General features: G+C 38.3%; 1 protein-coding gene across 13 annotated transcripts in view; it reads left to right on the top strand.

Moving 5' to 3' along the window:
• Positions 1–15,130, top strand: part of ROBO2 (roundabout guidance receptor 2) — an 847,836-nt gene extending 832,706 nt beyond the window's left edge. For 8 of the 13 annotated variants that reach the window (XM_033051267.2, XM_033051273.2, XM_033051269.2 and 5 more), the window contains 3 exons: positions 2,839–3,102; positions 7,454–7,555; positions 8,637–15,130. In XM_033051267.2, coding sequence (XP_032907158.1) covers positions 2,839–3,102; positions 7,454–7,555; positions 8,637–8,641 — 371 coding nt within the window. In that variant the 3' untranslated portion in view covers positions 8,642–15,130. The remainder of the gene's footprint in view (positions 1–2,838; positions 3,103–7,453; positions 7,556–8,636) is intronic. The other 5 variants (XM_033051274.2, XM_033051279.2, XM_033051276.2 and 2 more) reach the window with 1 other exon arrangement.
• Positions 15,131–15,745: the final 615 nt, after the last annotated feature.

Here is a 15,745-nt window from a genome sequence, read left to right as displayed (position 1 = left end):
GATGGAATGATTGACATAATTGCCTTTATAAGGGTAATAAGTGTTCCTGTCAGGATCTGAGACTTCTAACTCAGCTGGCATCTGTTACCCCTTTAGCAGGGGTAGGAAAGCCAAGGCAAGGCAAGATAATTCTCAATGGTGTTGGAGGAAGAAAGTCGTGACTCCAGATACATGGGATCTTTCTATCAACCCAGGCAGGACAGGAGAAAATATTTAGTTATTTACTAAGGCACAAGATTTAATGCAGGATGTGAGTTGTAGAGCAAATCAAAAGCCACATTTCCAAATGAAGTCTCTTCCAGCTTCTTTTATTAAAAAGGACAGGTAGGTGTTAACTGTGGCTGTCAGCCTGAGTAAGGAGGTGAAGAAACAAGCAGTTTAGTCAGGTGATGTTTGGCTACAATTAGTAACTGTTCTTACAGATCTTCTCAGACAGGTTTAACACAGTTCAGTAAGGTTGTACTCAGGCCAGAGCCAGCTGATGTTAGTTCAAAGTACCTGTAGTTCTTCTAGAATTCAGTGAAGGCTTCATTACAAGATAAATTTTATTTTTCTCTTCAACTCATCCATAGGTTTAAAGCACCCAAGGAAATTTGCCAACATGGTGTTTCATTTCACTTCTCTGCATAAGTCAGTCTTTATGCTTGTTTTGTGGATGGATAAAAGCAATAATCAGGTTAACAGTAGATCAACACCATAACTCTGCAGTAATTCCAGGAGTTGCAGCCAACTCTAGAACATGCAGTATAGTTTAGGTACAAGCCTTCTTTCCTTTTAAGTATCTAATTAATAACAACTATTAGACAGCAATTTCTGAAGTAGGGTAGTCTGTTTAAAGTTTAATACTGCAATAATTTTAACTAATTATTTTTTCCTGTGCTACTACTTGAAAATTTTGCTTATATTGAATGGTAAATATTGTATCTGGGAAATTGCATAGTCCGATGTCATGTTATGCCTGTGTTTATTGGATTCAATGCATCTCCACAAAGTGCTTGTAAATCACAACTTCAGTAATCTCTATTTCAGATTGCATAAGCAGATGCCAGTGTTGTGGTTCTGTACATTAACTGGTTATGAGCGCAATAAAATCAATTATAAGAAATGCCATTTTGGAAGCCAGCACTATAAAGCAATTTTAACATTGGCAAGCTCCCATACCCTCCTGCTTCCACCTACAGTAACTCAAGTGTAGTCATTGTCATGAAAGGTCGCAGCTATATTCATAACGAAAAATTTCTCAAATAAATTAGTTCTGAACATAAAGCATGCACCAGGCTCACTGACAGATTATTAAAAGGCTGCTCTCGCCAGAGGGTGCTTATCTTAATCTGGGGCATAGCACTTCAGCTGTGAGAAAAGGGGCAGGACCATCACTGGATACAACTTTTTTCTCTTGCAAACACAAATAATCTGCACAGCCTCATTTATCTGTACGAGACAGTGTTGACTGCAATGACATCTCAGTGACTTTGGAAGCATTTGTGCTCCATATGTGAGGCATAAGTATCACTTCTAACAGCAAGGACATGAAAAAAAATTCTGTGTAGCATTATATAAAGCTGGGTTAGAGACTTTGAAATAAACTCCCTCCTAAGGCCCCCTGACCAATTTATAAAATGAATTTCAGTTGCACTAGAGTTATAAACATCTGACTTCCCTGCAGGCAAAACAGAGGTTTACTTTTCCATCCCTGTTACTGAGACAAGTTTAATTCCTTGATAAACCTTCACAACACAGTAAGGACTAGAAAACAGGTCAGACCCAAATCTATCATAAGCTAACATAGGTTTCTGTGAAGTTGGTGTGGCTGCAGAGATTTATTTGGACTATGCATCGCCCTAAAACAGAATTATCAAAAAGTATATATGATACAGAAAATCTTCATTATGATACTAAAGGTGCTTCCATTTTCTGATTTTTTTTTCTTTTAAATATTCTGGACTATTGTGAGTCTATCATACAGTTTACATGAAAAAGTTGCATTTAGAATTAGAATTATCCTGAGCCTATAATTACTGTGGGGGGTGGACTAACAGAAAACTGCACTTTTGCCCCCATAAATGTGTGTAAAAGGTTGACCTTCAATTCTACAAGCATCTTAGTAGTCCAAATCAAAAACTTGAAAAGCACAGGAGTTGTTAGAGACCAGGCAAGTGTCTTTCTGTTAGCTGAAATTGTGTTTTAATTGGTTATATTTGCAAGACTGCTAAACTTAAGAGTGGTCATCCTCTAGTCTCTGAAGAGTCTAGCTCTTCATTTCATTGACTAAAATGCTCACCCATTGTTTGGTGGTTCAATTTAAACATTGCTCAGAGATGTACTGGTGCTTTTTTAATGACAGTAGGTTATTTTTTCCCAATATTTGTGGCATTTTATTAATTTTGATGAAGTTCTATAATAGATTTTGAGTTTACACCTTGACCTGAAAGTGTAGCCCAAAATCAGGTGAAGCAAGCCCCAGTATGGTGGAGGGAAACTGTCAGCTGGCACAGGTCAGTTTTCCCCTGCATTTCTCAATTCCTTGCTGTTGGTGAGCAAAACAGCTAATAAATCCCACAGAAAATAAATCCCGTGCTTGGAAGTATAAGTTAGGGCTCAGAGTCTATGGATTTTTATGCAAGTTAGAAAGAGGTAGAAACACAGAATAAGGAGCTAGCAAAGTTGAAACCCTTTTCTGATTAACGTGAAATTTGCTCCTTTTAAAATATTTGGCAGCTCATACCATTTGCAAGGCGCGTTTATTTTTAGCGTCGAAAACAGACCTTCTGTTTCAATTAAAAAAAAAAAAAATCAAACAAAAAATCAGTTCACCTGAATGTTATTCACATTTTTTAGATCTTCCACCACCACCCGAGCCGCCCCCCGGTCAGGGTTTAAGGCAGCCCATAGTGCCCGGCCAGCGCGGAGGCTCTGCCGAGAGGAAGGGGAGCTCTCTGGAGAGGCAGCACGCAGCAGCCAACGTAGATGACACAAAGAGCTCCCTGGACCGGCCCGCTAGGACATCACTAGAGTGGCAGCGGCAAGCCCAGGAGTGGATAAGCTCTACAGACCGCCAAGAGGATTTCAGGAAAGCCCAACACAAACAAGCCTTCGGATCAGGTGTGTGCGCGCCGCACCGGCCGAGGCAGGCTGAGGGTTCTGTGCTCTAGGGTCACCTCTCCTCTCTGGGACAGCACTGGCGAGGCTCAGGCTGGAAAATGTGCAAAGGCAAAGTGAAACGAGGGCTTGTGACCCAGCCATCTTCCCTCCTGCAACAATGACATCTCATTAGCACCTGACTCGGTGTGCTCTTTGCAGTGTTTGGGAAATTAATAATGTTAGCGATGGAGAAAATAGGAACAGTTTCAGGCCAGCAGGCAAGGAGAGATATTTTTTTTACAGTATCTTTTATTAGATGTATATATTTATTTATACATATAGGGCCATATTTTCCAGTTCTTCCGAGTTGGCAGAAGTTTTTACATGTCTGCAAGAAGGCTGATCCTTCTGAACTACTGACATTCCTTTCAACTGTATTAAAAACCCTCTCTTCTCTTTATTCGAGGATATGACAAAGTAGCATTCATCTCTTAAGCCCAGCAAGATGACAGCACAGGTTTTCACCTTCATACAGGAACTGCACCTTGCCCCATGCTGACTTTAGCACCTAAAAGGATTTCAAATCTGCACAGATGTGCACAGGAGATGATGCTGGGCTGGAGTTGTATTTCTACAATATTCACAGCCTCACCCTCTCTCAGCTGACCTCAAGTAAAAGCTGCTGTTTCATCCTAGGGCGTTTTCTGTAGCCCATTAATCACCTCATCCCAGTGCAGTGATGATTAGAGTGATACAAGAGGACAAATAAGATTTAAACAAAAAATTATAGCGTGTGTGTGAAGTTTTCTGTAGGGTTGCTGTTTCTTCACTTATGTACATAGCTCCCACAGTCACACTAGAGGTACTTTTAACATCCATATTTATCTTCATTTTATTCACTCTTAAAGCTGTGTGTCAATCTAACACACTAATACCATTGACATACTAAAAAAAGAATAGTAGTGTGCAGACAAATCTGTCATGGGGACAGGATTTACTGAATAAAGTCCTCCTAGGGAAAATACTGCTCCCTGTATTTAAAATGTAAAAATTTTAAATACAATCCATATTTTAGAATATAACAATAATGGTACTATTAAAAACCTCCTAATATGTTGGCTTCATAAACGAGTGACTGTTCATATTCTGAGATCACAATGTGAAGTCACAGTTTAAAAATAGTGTGTGAAATTCATGCTGCTTGGTGAAATGGCAATTTTAATTGCAATTTAAAAGATACACGAACACGTGGGAAATAGCCCAAATATACCCTACACTTCTCAGTCCCTTGGAAATTATTATTAAGGATGCTTCTCTGACCTGCTTAGAAAGAAGTCCCTTCTTTTTCCTCACAAGTGTACAAATAGAATTTGTCATTTATTCTGTGATGCAGAGCTTATACAGTTGTAAAATTCCCATCCTGCAGGGCATGCATTTATCTGTCCATAAATAAAGAGAACTTGATCTTGACACTGCCAGTGCCCTATACTGAAGTGGTTACAGGTATCCTGTTCTTGTCAAATTCAGGATGCTGAGAGCAAGTGCATATCCTTTATGCATAAAAAAGGATGCCTCTAGGAGATGTTATGAGTTTATCCTGGTGTGAGGAGTTCATAAAGTTTGTGCACAAGATTGGCCAGAGCTTCAGATCTCTCTGTCTGCATTCTCATTCCAGCCTCTTGCACTGCAGCTTTCTTGCTCTGCATTCTTGTCTCTGGTAGATTTTAAAACGGCTACTGTTGTGTGTGATGCTGATTTATATCACTAAATTTGGGTGGTTTAATAATATTAATTGTGCTTCTTCCCTTTTCCTTTATTAATGGCATAGGTCTTTGGAAATCCATCCTGTCCTAGTTTTCAATGTATTTTCAAAAAAGAGTTATTATTAGCTATCAGCTTCTTAGAAAATAGATAATTTGCAACTTAGGAGGTTTCGTTCAGATGTTCCCAAGCTGTGAGTGAAATTTTGAAAGCAAGACCTTCAGTTTGAAGCTGTATAGAATAAAAATACCTAACTCTGGGATCTCTGTTTCCACTGGTTGCTTTCAGTATAAACAAGATCACTGAATTCCTGGCAGTTAAAACACATCAAACATGACATTCTCAGCTCCCCATCTGATGAAAGTGGTGCTAGATCAGGTTACAATAGTTTTGATAACAGGAAAAGCCTTATGGTTAGTTTCTGAGGTATAGAAGCATTGTTACACACACATCTCCTGATTTTACAGAGGCTAGAATTATATCTTCAAATTAATGGTTCAGTATTTCAAAAAGAAAGGCACCAGCAAAACGTCCCCATATTCTGTGCAGGTCTGGACATGGGGCACTGTTAGGAGAGTTTAATGAATGTGAGCCCATTCGCAGAACTGGAGACTTTTGTCTACTTTTCATGTGCTAGAATGTTGTGTGAAATCTAGCCTTTATTTTATGTCACAATTCCTTATTTTATGGATTATGTTTATTTCTGAGAACACAACAGATAATTTAACATACCATATGCTCTATAATGATAATGCACTTTATATTTATTCATGGTAGTTTTTCCTCGATATTTCATTGAAACCGGAGGAGGCCTTATCCTGAGTCCACAAGCTAGAAAAACAAATCAATTGACTATATATGTCATCTTCCAACTCTTTTGCAATGCTAGTGACTTTTGTTTTCTTCCTTTAAAAATGTATCCAGCTTTCTGCTAAACTGATTTATGCTGCTTGCTTTATTGCTTCCTTAATGCAAACTGTTCCATATTTTAGCCAGCCTTTGGAAACCAGGCTTGCATCTGACTCTATTGTTAGGTCTTGGTATATAAAAAAACCAAGTAACGTAATTTAGGAGAGACTGTGGCTGTTAAATGCCATTTTACAGTGTCTTTCAAGCATTTCTTTTTATTTCAGCAAGGACAGCACACAGTTATAGCACAAAACACTGATAATGCCCTTCTGTCTGCAGCACAAATATTCTGGTCCCTTGGGCAGCACCAGAGGGAGATACTTTGGCAGGGAAAGAAGTCAGCTGCCTGCCCTCTCCTGTAACAGATTTACCTTAAAAACAGGTTCAGTTCAACAGCATCTCACTTGGGGAATCCCTACATCCTATGCTCCTGGGGCAGATAATGAAATCCTGAAATCCTGAGCTTCTTCCACAAATGTTTTCCCATTGAGCACTTCTCTGAGTTAATTATGCCTCTGCTATAGTCTTAGCAAAAGCTTCAAGCTTGTGAATAAAAGCATTTCTATCTCCTCTTTCTTTCCATTCATCCCCACCTACTTTTCCTTCTGTGTTCCTGCCCTCTGTCAAAGCAAGTCCATTTCTCCTCAAAAGGTAGTTTCAGAGTGAAGACAATTGGAAAACCAAAATAAAGAAAACCCTTTTGGCCTAAATTCACTTTGAAAAAAGGCAAGATTCAAGCAATAGAAATCCCACTGATTTCAGAAGGGACAATGCTTTTTTTGAGGTCGGTCATACGTACTCATATTCTGTCTTGAATCAAACTGTATTTAGCAAGATCTCTTCCTTCAGCTTCGGAGATGGTGAAAGAAATAAAATAGTGCTTCTATTTCAGTGCTACTGTTATGCTTCTTAGATTTGGATTATTGCAACAATATCTCCAGGAAACCCTAATCAGAAGTGATGTCTTGTTTTACTTCATATTGTATGAAGACATACAGTCTTATGCCTTATTGGCATTAATCCTGCTCTCTAAAGCAGTTCATTATTACAGGTCTTCACAGAAATGGAATCCAAGTGAGAAAAAGTAAGCCTTTTGCTCATAATGGAACATGAAACAAGCTGCAGGATTATTTATCCACCCCAAATGTTACAACTGCAGTGTATATTATAGTATTTTCCAATGTTATTCAACACCAGTTAAAAAAAATTGTCAGCGTACTTTGTGTCGTTAGAAATTACTGAGTTGCTTGTAGCTAATTAAATTAGCTGATATTGTAGTTCTTTATCTAAACTGATTGAGTTGATGTTGCCATAATTTAAGCTAAAGAAAAGGAAAAAGCACATTTATGTAGGCTTGAAGCAAAAATCTAATCATAGCTTCATTGTTTTGGAAATTGTGTGTTTGCCTATTTTTATTAAAGTATCTATGATTCATGATCTCTTATTCATAATGAATATAGATTTTTATAATTAATACAAACTGACTTAGGAGTTCACAAGGAAGCAAGATTTAAATTCATACTGGCTTCTCTGTCCTTGGGATACAACTCTTAGTTGTGTATTTTCTTAGGTAAAATTGTTACGCTATAAAGCAAGACAAAAGACAGATTTGAATGAATATGATGTGCATAAATGAATAGCTTGTTTATCCCTACTTCTAGGGCTTTAGTGGTATTTATTTTGCTTTGTTTTGCTTTTCTAGAAGAGGCACTCGTACCATATAGTAAACCCAACTTCCCATCCCCTGGTGGCCACAGCTCTTCAGGAACATCTTCTTCGAAAGGATCAACTGGACCTAGAAAAGGTGAAGTCTTGCGAGGAGGTCACCAACGCAATGGCAGTGACCTGCTCGAGATAGGCTATGTGGGAGCAAACAGTCAAGGACAGTTTACTGGTGAATTATGTAAGTTTACCCTAGCTCCAGCTGAAACTCTCAAATAGAGAGTTTCTTTTAAGAAAAAAAAAATTAATTTGTTGTGAAGGGAGTAGGAAGTTGTATGTGATAATAGATTAAGCTTTATCCTGATCTTTTTGTCTTTTTGCATGTGATGGCAGAAAAATGTTGTCCTTCTGTTGTTGTTGTCCTTGCTTTGGACCTGCGTAAGCCACGCCAAAGTTATCTACATGGTGCATCTCAGTGTGTAATGCTGGTGAGGCATGGGGAGAATTGAGAAGGAATTCTAGTAACTTAGAATCTTTTTTGGCAAAGTGTAGCATGCTTGTCTTGGAAATGCTGATGACAAATTTCCTCAGCTTTCTCCTTAATTTCCTATTGCTTGATGAGAAGTATTCTCTTAGATGGAGGGCCTCTTTTTTTGATTGTGTGGTCCAATTTTTCAGTTTTGTATCTCCACTTTTTTCCTCAGCATCCCAGGACAGGGAAATTGTTTTCCAAATTTGTTTTCTATTATTGCTCAATATCTGTGAAACTTTGTATAAAATCATGTTGATGCTATGTACGTGCTGGCAGTACCAGCTGCCCAAAGGCTTCTGTTCTTTGAAAAAGTACATCAAAACCCCAGCATACTCGGGCATACTGGTGTGTTTAATAAACTTATTAATGGTAATAATAGCAGTGGAGCTGTTGGCATGTCTGCATCCTCTTGCTGCAGTCAAACCCTCAGCACCTCCTGGCAGTTACTGCCCTGTAGCTCTAGAGAGCTAATGGTGACCCAGGAGCCCTGAAATGTGCAGTCCCAGATATGGTGTTGGTACGTGCTAAATTTTAGCATCCCTTGCTTTTCATCTTAGAAGCAATTAACCCTGTTCTCACAATCTATTGAATATTCATCCTGTGCTGCAGTGATATTGCCATAGGCTTTATTTTGTGTGGGTTTTTTCTCCTTATTACAACCTCTTTCTCTTTCTTTTGTTTCTCTCTATAGAGTAGTTGAGAAGACACATTGCAAGCTGCTCTGATGGACCATCAGGTCTGAACTCATGGAAGTGATGACACTAAACAGTGCAATGAACATTTTCTTTATTTATGTACTATTAAAAGAACTGTAAATGCAATGTAAAGACACACAGCCACACATATCCCACAGATACTTTACTTGTGTTCTTCTCTTTAATACACCATCCACCTTAAACTATTCCTTGTCAGGAGTATATAAAAAAAGAAAGAAAAAAAAAAATCACCCTCCAGGATTAAAAGGATTTCCTTCTGTATATAATTTCTTTTGTTGCATTGCTATGCAAGCTCACCTTCTTTTTAGCTATGTTCATATTCATGTCTGTTTTTACTGGTCTGTTGTACTATATGTGAATTAATAGGCTGTGGTGCCATATATTAACTTTTAATTGTGTAACTTTTATGTTTAAAGTTTGCACTGCAATTTTATTTGGTGATAAGCACAAAACTCTACTCCTCATGACATGAAGAAAAAAGAGACTGAATGTGTGAAGAAGGTTTACGTCCTGTAAGCTACTTTGGATAATGCTGGATGTTAAAGAGTATGTTAGGTGGTTTTCCATTGGGGTGTAGAAACGAGAAAGTGACAGGCAAAACTGATGTCAGTGAAGACATTAGAGACAGATTTAACCTTTTAAAAGCAAGCAACATAGTTGCTCTTCCTATTTAAGAAGGGGTCAGAAGTTGGAAGTGTGAGATTAAAGAGTGAAAATGAAAACTAAAGGTAGCATGAGATGGCCTAGACCCTTTCACTAGAATGATACCCTTAGTATCTACTTTTAGCCATCCCATGCCACTAAGTAAAGGGGAAGAAAAGCAAACCTTGCTACAAACAAAAGAACTTAAGGTGTTTCACTAAAGCTGTTTTTATTTTGCAGTTTTAAAAGAATTATTACCGTTCATTTCTCCAGCCCAAAATATAGGACAGAGATTTTCCAGGAGAAACAAACCATATAAACACAAGGAATATCTAGGAAGAAGATAAAAATGCAATTTATTATTAAGACATATTCAGGCTGCTTCCAAAAAATTGAAATGTCAGAATATCTTATTTCATCTTTCCAATACATGTACAGTACGATAGAGGATAAAGCTGCACCACTGAAATTCATGACATTAATTGTTTTGATGCAGTCTACACAACCCTTTCTGTTCCATACCTGAAGTCTGCGAGAGCTGAAGTTGGATCCACTAAATTTGTAGTAAAATGTTTAGTGTTTGGAAGGAAAGCAAGGGTCAAATTATTTTTGGCTTGCATTAAGTATATTTCTGGCAATACAATACATCCAAAAAGTTGGATATAAGCAAAGGAAATGTGTTTTAGTGAGTGACTTCAAACTCTACTATGATGAGGAAATAACAACGCATGTTTATACACTTTTTGAATAAACCAGACTCTGTAAGTGGACATTAATGACAGCATCCTGTCTCTTCATTAATTTTCATGACTTTGTCCAAGTCTTCTTTACCTCTCAAATCTCAAAGAGTAAATTCTCAAGCTTTTCTTAGAATATTTTGTGTGGCTAACCCACCCATTACTTTGATGCTTAATTTAAATATTGCATCTTGCAGCTTATTTCTGTTAGTTATCTGACCATGAGCACAAGTTTCCATTGAATACCCTTTTCATATAACCAGTCTATGTTGTTTTATATTTTGCCTTGGAGCTCACCAGTATTAAGAACACTTTTTGTCATGGCAGAATTTTAGAAAAGTAAATTACAATGCTAAATATGTGTTGCTTTTCATTTCATTAACTTGTTCCATGATAAGATAAAACACTACAGCCATCAACTATAACTCAGCACTATTGAATATTGAAAAATGGTAGTTAACTCCCTTAAGGTCAAGACATGTCATTTAGCAAGTTGCAAACAAAAAAATGTTGAGGAAAAAAAGTATGAATTTGTTAACATATGTGACCTATGAGTATATGCCATTTTCCTGTTTGTTAAAACACTATAGTTAAAAACATAACTTAAAAATGTGCAAAAATGTTCAAGTAAGATAAAGAATGCAGAATAATTACATGTACATGGTTTTTATTTTGGTATTACCGTATGAAGAGAAAACTATTCAGAGTACAATCCAAATTTTATTCTCTGGAAAATGTTGAACTCAGTCACCAATAGTTGTTTTTTCCCCATTTAATTGAAAAGCTTGTGCTGAGCTTTGGTGGAACACCTTACTCACTCTGTTCTATTCAAAATTCAGTATCATTAGAGGTTGATAAAGCCATTCCAATTACTTTCAAATATGTGTTTTATCTCTTCCACTGGAAAGTAAATGTGTGTCAGTATTAAAGCTGTTCAGTACCATGATACTCACTAACTTGTCCATCTGCTTCTGTACATTTTTGTTCATTAATAATTTGCTTACAATATTACATAAGGTGTTGTTGTGTATGGCAAAGTGTCTCCATTATCTTACAGGTGATGTCTCTTCTTTTTTTTTCTCTCTCTTTTCTATACAGTGTACTTCCAATGAACCACAGTACATATTTTTTAAAATGCCATTTAATTTACTATTTTAAAAGAAGTATTCTTTTTTTTAAAAGAAAAAAAAGAAAACATTTATTGTGAATAATGTGTTTAAAGAAAAGGGATGTTGTGGCAGCACTTAGAATTGTTTTTTAATTTGTTTTTTTTTAAAAACTGTTTATTGGCTACAGTTTGTTCACGAAAAAGTATGACCTCTTAATGTGTTTCATTGGTATTGTTAGTGCAGCAAAGTTTAATTGGCATAAGAAGTTGGTTAATAGTACTGTTGAAGTGTGTATTGTATATTTACTGGGGAAAAAATAAAACATATTCACATTTCAAATCTATGTTAAAAGACCTTGAGTAAGGAGTCAATATGTGAAAACCCAAACAGGGAAAATCAGGCAATAATAACATAGACTGAGCTATAATCATCACTGTCCACTTACAGGTGACAAGGAACTTTTTATACACTGTTTTTTGAACTAAGCTACGAGCCAGTGGTAAACATTGCCTGTCCTAGGGGTTTCTGTTTAATGTCCTGTCTCCACTGGAGCAGCTGTACCACTGTAATTGCACTGATACAGCTGTTCCAGGAATATTCTGCTCGTAGCTGTGTTCTCTCAGTGTGGGGGAAGCACTGCAGGGGCACAGCTGGCTCTGCCTGACGCCCACAGAGCAGTGGATGTGGAAAACCTGGTCTGAGCCCTCAGACCTGGGGTTTGGTACTGGTGGAGCTACTGCCAACCAGTGCAGAATACCCCAAAATGTGTGCATAGGTGCTAGTTCAATCTTTCTCCATCTTTGTGCTCAATAGATGCTCAATTTTAATGCAGGAGGGCTGAAGGACCAAATAATGAATTGTTCCATGTGCTTCAGTGGTGTATTGCTGTCTGGGCAGCCATTTCAGTCATGCAAGGAACAGACATTTCCTTTTTTGATATTTCTTTTTTTTCCCCTTTATTTCTCAAGTACATATCCAAGTCAGCGAACATTTAGAATACCTTTTGGTTGTCACCTGAAATGCAACAGAAACACCATTCCTTGGGAAAAGTACTACAGATAAGGTGCATGGAATGTTTTTAAGTATATTAATTTAACTACACACCAGTGCAAAAGGAAGACATGACTGTTTGAAATAATTATGTGCTGGTTTATGCTTGCCTCAGCCCATGCATTGCCAGCCACGAGAAGAGGTGTGTACTGAGGCTGAGAAAGAGTCCTCACAACTGAAAGAGGAAAGGGAATAGGGTTGGGGGAGATTTTGGCAGGAACTTTTATTTAAAAAAGAAAAAATTACAGGCAGCTCCTTTGGCTTGTCTACAATTTATGCAGCTTGGGGGTTTTTATGGTTAATGGCCTTTGTGAAGTTTTAGCAGGAGAAATAGAAAGAAAAAAAGTTGACTTTCTTTTGTAAAGATTGGGGGGTATTTGTTTACTGAGGGAGGATTTTTTAATTTCATTTTTATTTTTTTAACATATGTTTACTGTTCCATCTATCTGGAACACATTAGCTAAAATATAAATTGTTTTTGAAAACCATGTGGGCAGCAGACAATTCACTTAGGAGGCACATTCAAATAGCAGGAAAAAGGGAAAAAGTAATACTAAAAATAAGGAACACATACTGGTTTAGAAACAGCCAAGTCCACCACAGTTTCACATGCGATTTTGAACAGTACAATAATATGTATAAACTTCGTTGCTTTTGGTTTTCATACCAAAACAAATTGCCCGAAGTCCATGGGAGGCCTAGGTCCTCGGGACACTAAATCTGGTGCTTTGTTTAAATATGTGGTTAATCCAAGCTGGGGTGTCTGGCAGGAGGGCTGCAAGAGCAGAAGAGCCAGGGAGGTGCTTTGCATGCATTGAGTGGCTGAATATATGGATAAATTCTTTATTAATGCAGGGGGACCAGGGACACAGGAGAGCAGTGGCACCAAACATCTGCTCTGCTATGTCTACCTTGTTCCCCACTTCTCTTGGGGGACTGACCTGTTTCCTGCCAACACTCCTCCATCCAAATTAACAATATATCGATAATACACAATATGTGTGAGATACACAACTCACAGATACCTCATGGGACCCACAGGAGATGCAGGGCCAGGTCTTTGTGCACAGTGGACTGGTTATTTGGGGAGAAGTAGCTCTGAGTTCCACAGCTGGTGTGAGGACTGGATTCCTCTTTAGCAGGATTTTATTTAACTGTGTAGCCACATCCAAGAAGACCTGAGCAGAAAACAAGTTCCTAGAGCAGAGGTCAGCATTGCAGCATCTCTTCTGGTTTGTGGCTCCTTATTCAGTGTGTGGCAGGCACTCCTGAGTTCACTGCTGAATTCTCACCACATCCTGAGGACTCACGTGGCTTATGCTGACATCTAGGCAAGTGGGGTTGTTCCTCTTGCTTTAGCAGAATGGAAAAAAAAAAATCAAACAAACAAAACCCAAAAATTGCCAAAACTGATAACTCTCAATTTAACACAAAATTTTTAATACAATGCTCAAAAATCCTAGATAACAGCATTTCAGATGTATGTTTGGCAATTTTTTTTTCTTCTTCTTGTATTTTGTTTTGGCTACCATTGAAATGATCCATTTGGTTTTTTTCAGAGCTGCAATACTGTCCCTGCATCCCCCACCCCCTGCATTTTCCAGTACTTATCTTTCATCTGTAAAGAAGTTATGGTAGAGAATAATGACATTTGTGTACTTACATTGTTCTAACTTTAAGCAACAAGGTGCACAGTTGCATTCAGTTCAATTGATCAAAGCCAGATGGGCACAAAATGTTTGTGGGGATTTTTTTCTAAAAAGGCCTGCTACTATTTGTGCTGATATTTGTTCCCCGTTTATGCTGATCAGTGCATCTTTTGCCTTCAAGGATGCCATTAGTAATTCTCCTTTGTGTTCAAAAGCAGGAATCCATTGTGCAGCACTTGGAGAGCCACTCGGATGCAGGTAAAGAATATAACAGCTTGAGCAAGTGCTAATTAGAACCGATTAAAGTTAATTGACCTCCTTTGGCAGTAAAATGCATAATAGAACTTGCTCTGTCCTTGCAAAATGGAGATCTTGCCTCTAAGCATAAGAGTGAAGCAGGGTTTCATGTAGCAGCCCGTAGTAATTATGTGGGTATAACAACCAGGAAGCTGCTTGCTACAATTTGTTCTAATAACTGAGCTCTACTGTATCAGAGCAGCGCAATAAAAGTGAGATTTCTGCTCCAGTCTATTTAGAAACCTAATTTTTACAGAGCAAATGAGCATCCCAAGATACCGATACTAATCTCTAGGAATGAGTTGGCAGAAAAATAGAGTCCCTTTTATAGGTAAGTAATGGTGAGAACATTAAAAAAAAGGCAGTTTTACACCTGCTGGTTGGAAATAGCCCTGATGCTCAGAGGTTGCATCTATCCTGGGCAGTGGAGGAAGCTGTGGCAGGCCTGCACTGGTGCTTTGTCTGGGTGGAGCATCTGCCCGCTGAGCCTTGCCATGAGGTTGCCTTTGGCAGACTTCTGTTGGAAAAGGGGCGCTGGCATCCATCCAGCTGAGGTTTGTGGTGCTGCAGGACTTCACCACTGCCATGGGCAACACTGTGGACATGGTCAGAGGCACCCAAATAAGAGAGAGAAGGAGCAGGGGAGAGAATGGAGGGTAGGAAATTGAAATTGTATGAATTCAAAAGCATCAGTGGTGAGTGCTAAACTGTACATCGCTGTGAAAAGTTGAAAAGCCATTTTTATTAGTAAACCAGAATTGATCCAGTTTCCATGACCATGCTTTGATGACTTTTTGCTTGGCAGGAACTGAATGCGACTGATTTTGCTGCTAACTTGGCCTTACTGTGAACAGCAATAAAGGTGTTAGTCAGGTGGGGACTTTGATGTGACCAGTGACATCACTCTCCCTTCAGGGAATGTTCTGTGCTGGCTTGTTAATGAATTTCTTTCCTAATGAGTATCATTAAAAACCCTTTGATTAGCTATTTGTGTGAATGCCCTTCCTTTTTCCTCTAAGCTGCTACTTTGCACAAGTGGCAGCAGGATTTTGCCCTGGGCTGAAAGCGTGCAGCTCCATTCCTCACCTCATGAATACAAGTGTGAGGCAAACAGCAACAGGAAAGAGGATGGAAAGAAAAATAAGAAAAATTTTAAAAAGACCTCACGGATGAGTTGAAGTTATTTTCTACATATGTACAACCTGAGCAGGCACCAGCATTCAGATGGGGACTGTCATTAGGGGAAATGAAGAGCAATAGGTGGTGATGGTGAAGCATGTAACAATAATTTACATACACCTCGAGTGCCAACAGGCAGAGAAACAAATAAAGCTATAACCTGGGGAAAGGGAATGCCAGAAATTAAATGGAACATGACGAGCAAACAAAAAATGCCATGTCATAAAATGTAGCAAAAAGCCTGGAAAACAAAATTAAAAACAAAACAAGGCATTTCAGATCCAAGGCACTTTAATGAGATATTGATGGTACAGAAATTGCCTACTCCTATGCAAGACAAAGGAACACTGAAAAACACAAAAACAATTAGGAAACAGATTTGGCTATCTAAGGTTTAATAGAAAGAGATGTGGCATAGCAG

The sequence above is a fragment of the Catharus ustulatus genome, chromosome 2, assembly GCF_009819885.2.
Source record: "Catharus ustulatus isolate bCatUst1 chromosome 2, bCatUst1.pri.v2, whole genome shotgun sequence".
In the NCBI taxonomy this organism is placed as follows: Eukaryota; Metazoa; Chordata; class Aves; order Passeriformes; family Turdidae; genus Catharus; species Catharus ustulatus.
The sequence above is the reverse complement of the archived record's forward strand: the minus strand, read 5'-3'. Positions and strand labels throughout refer to the sequence as shown.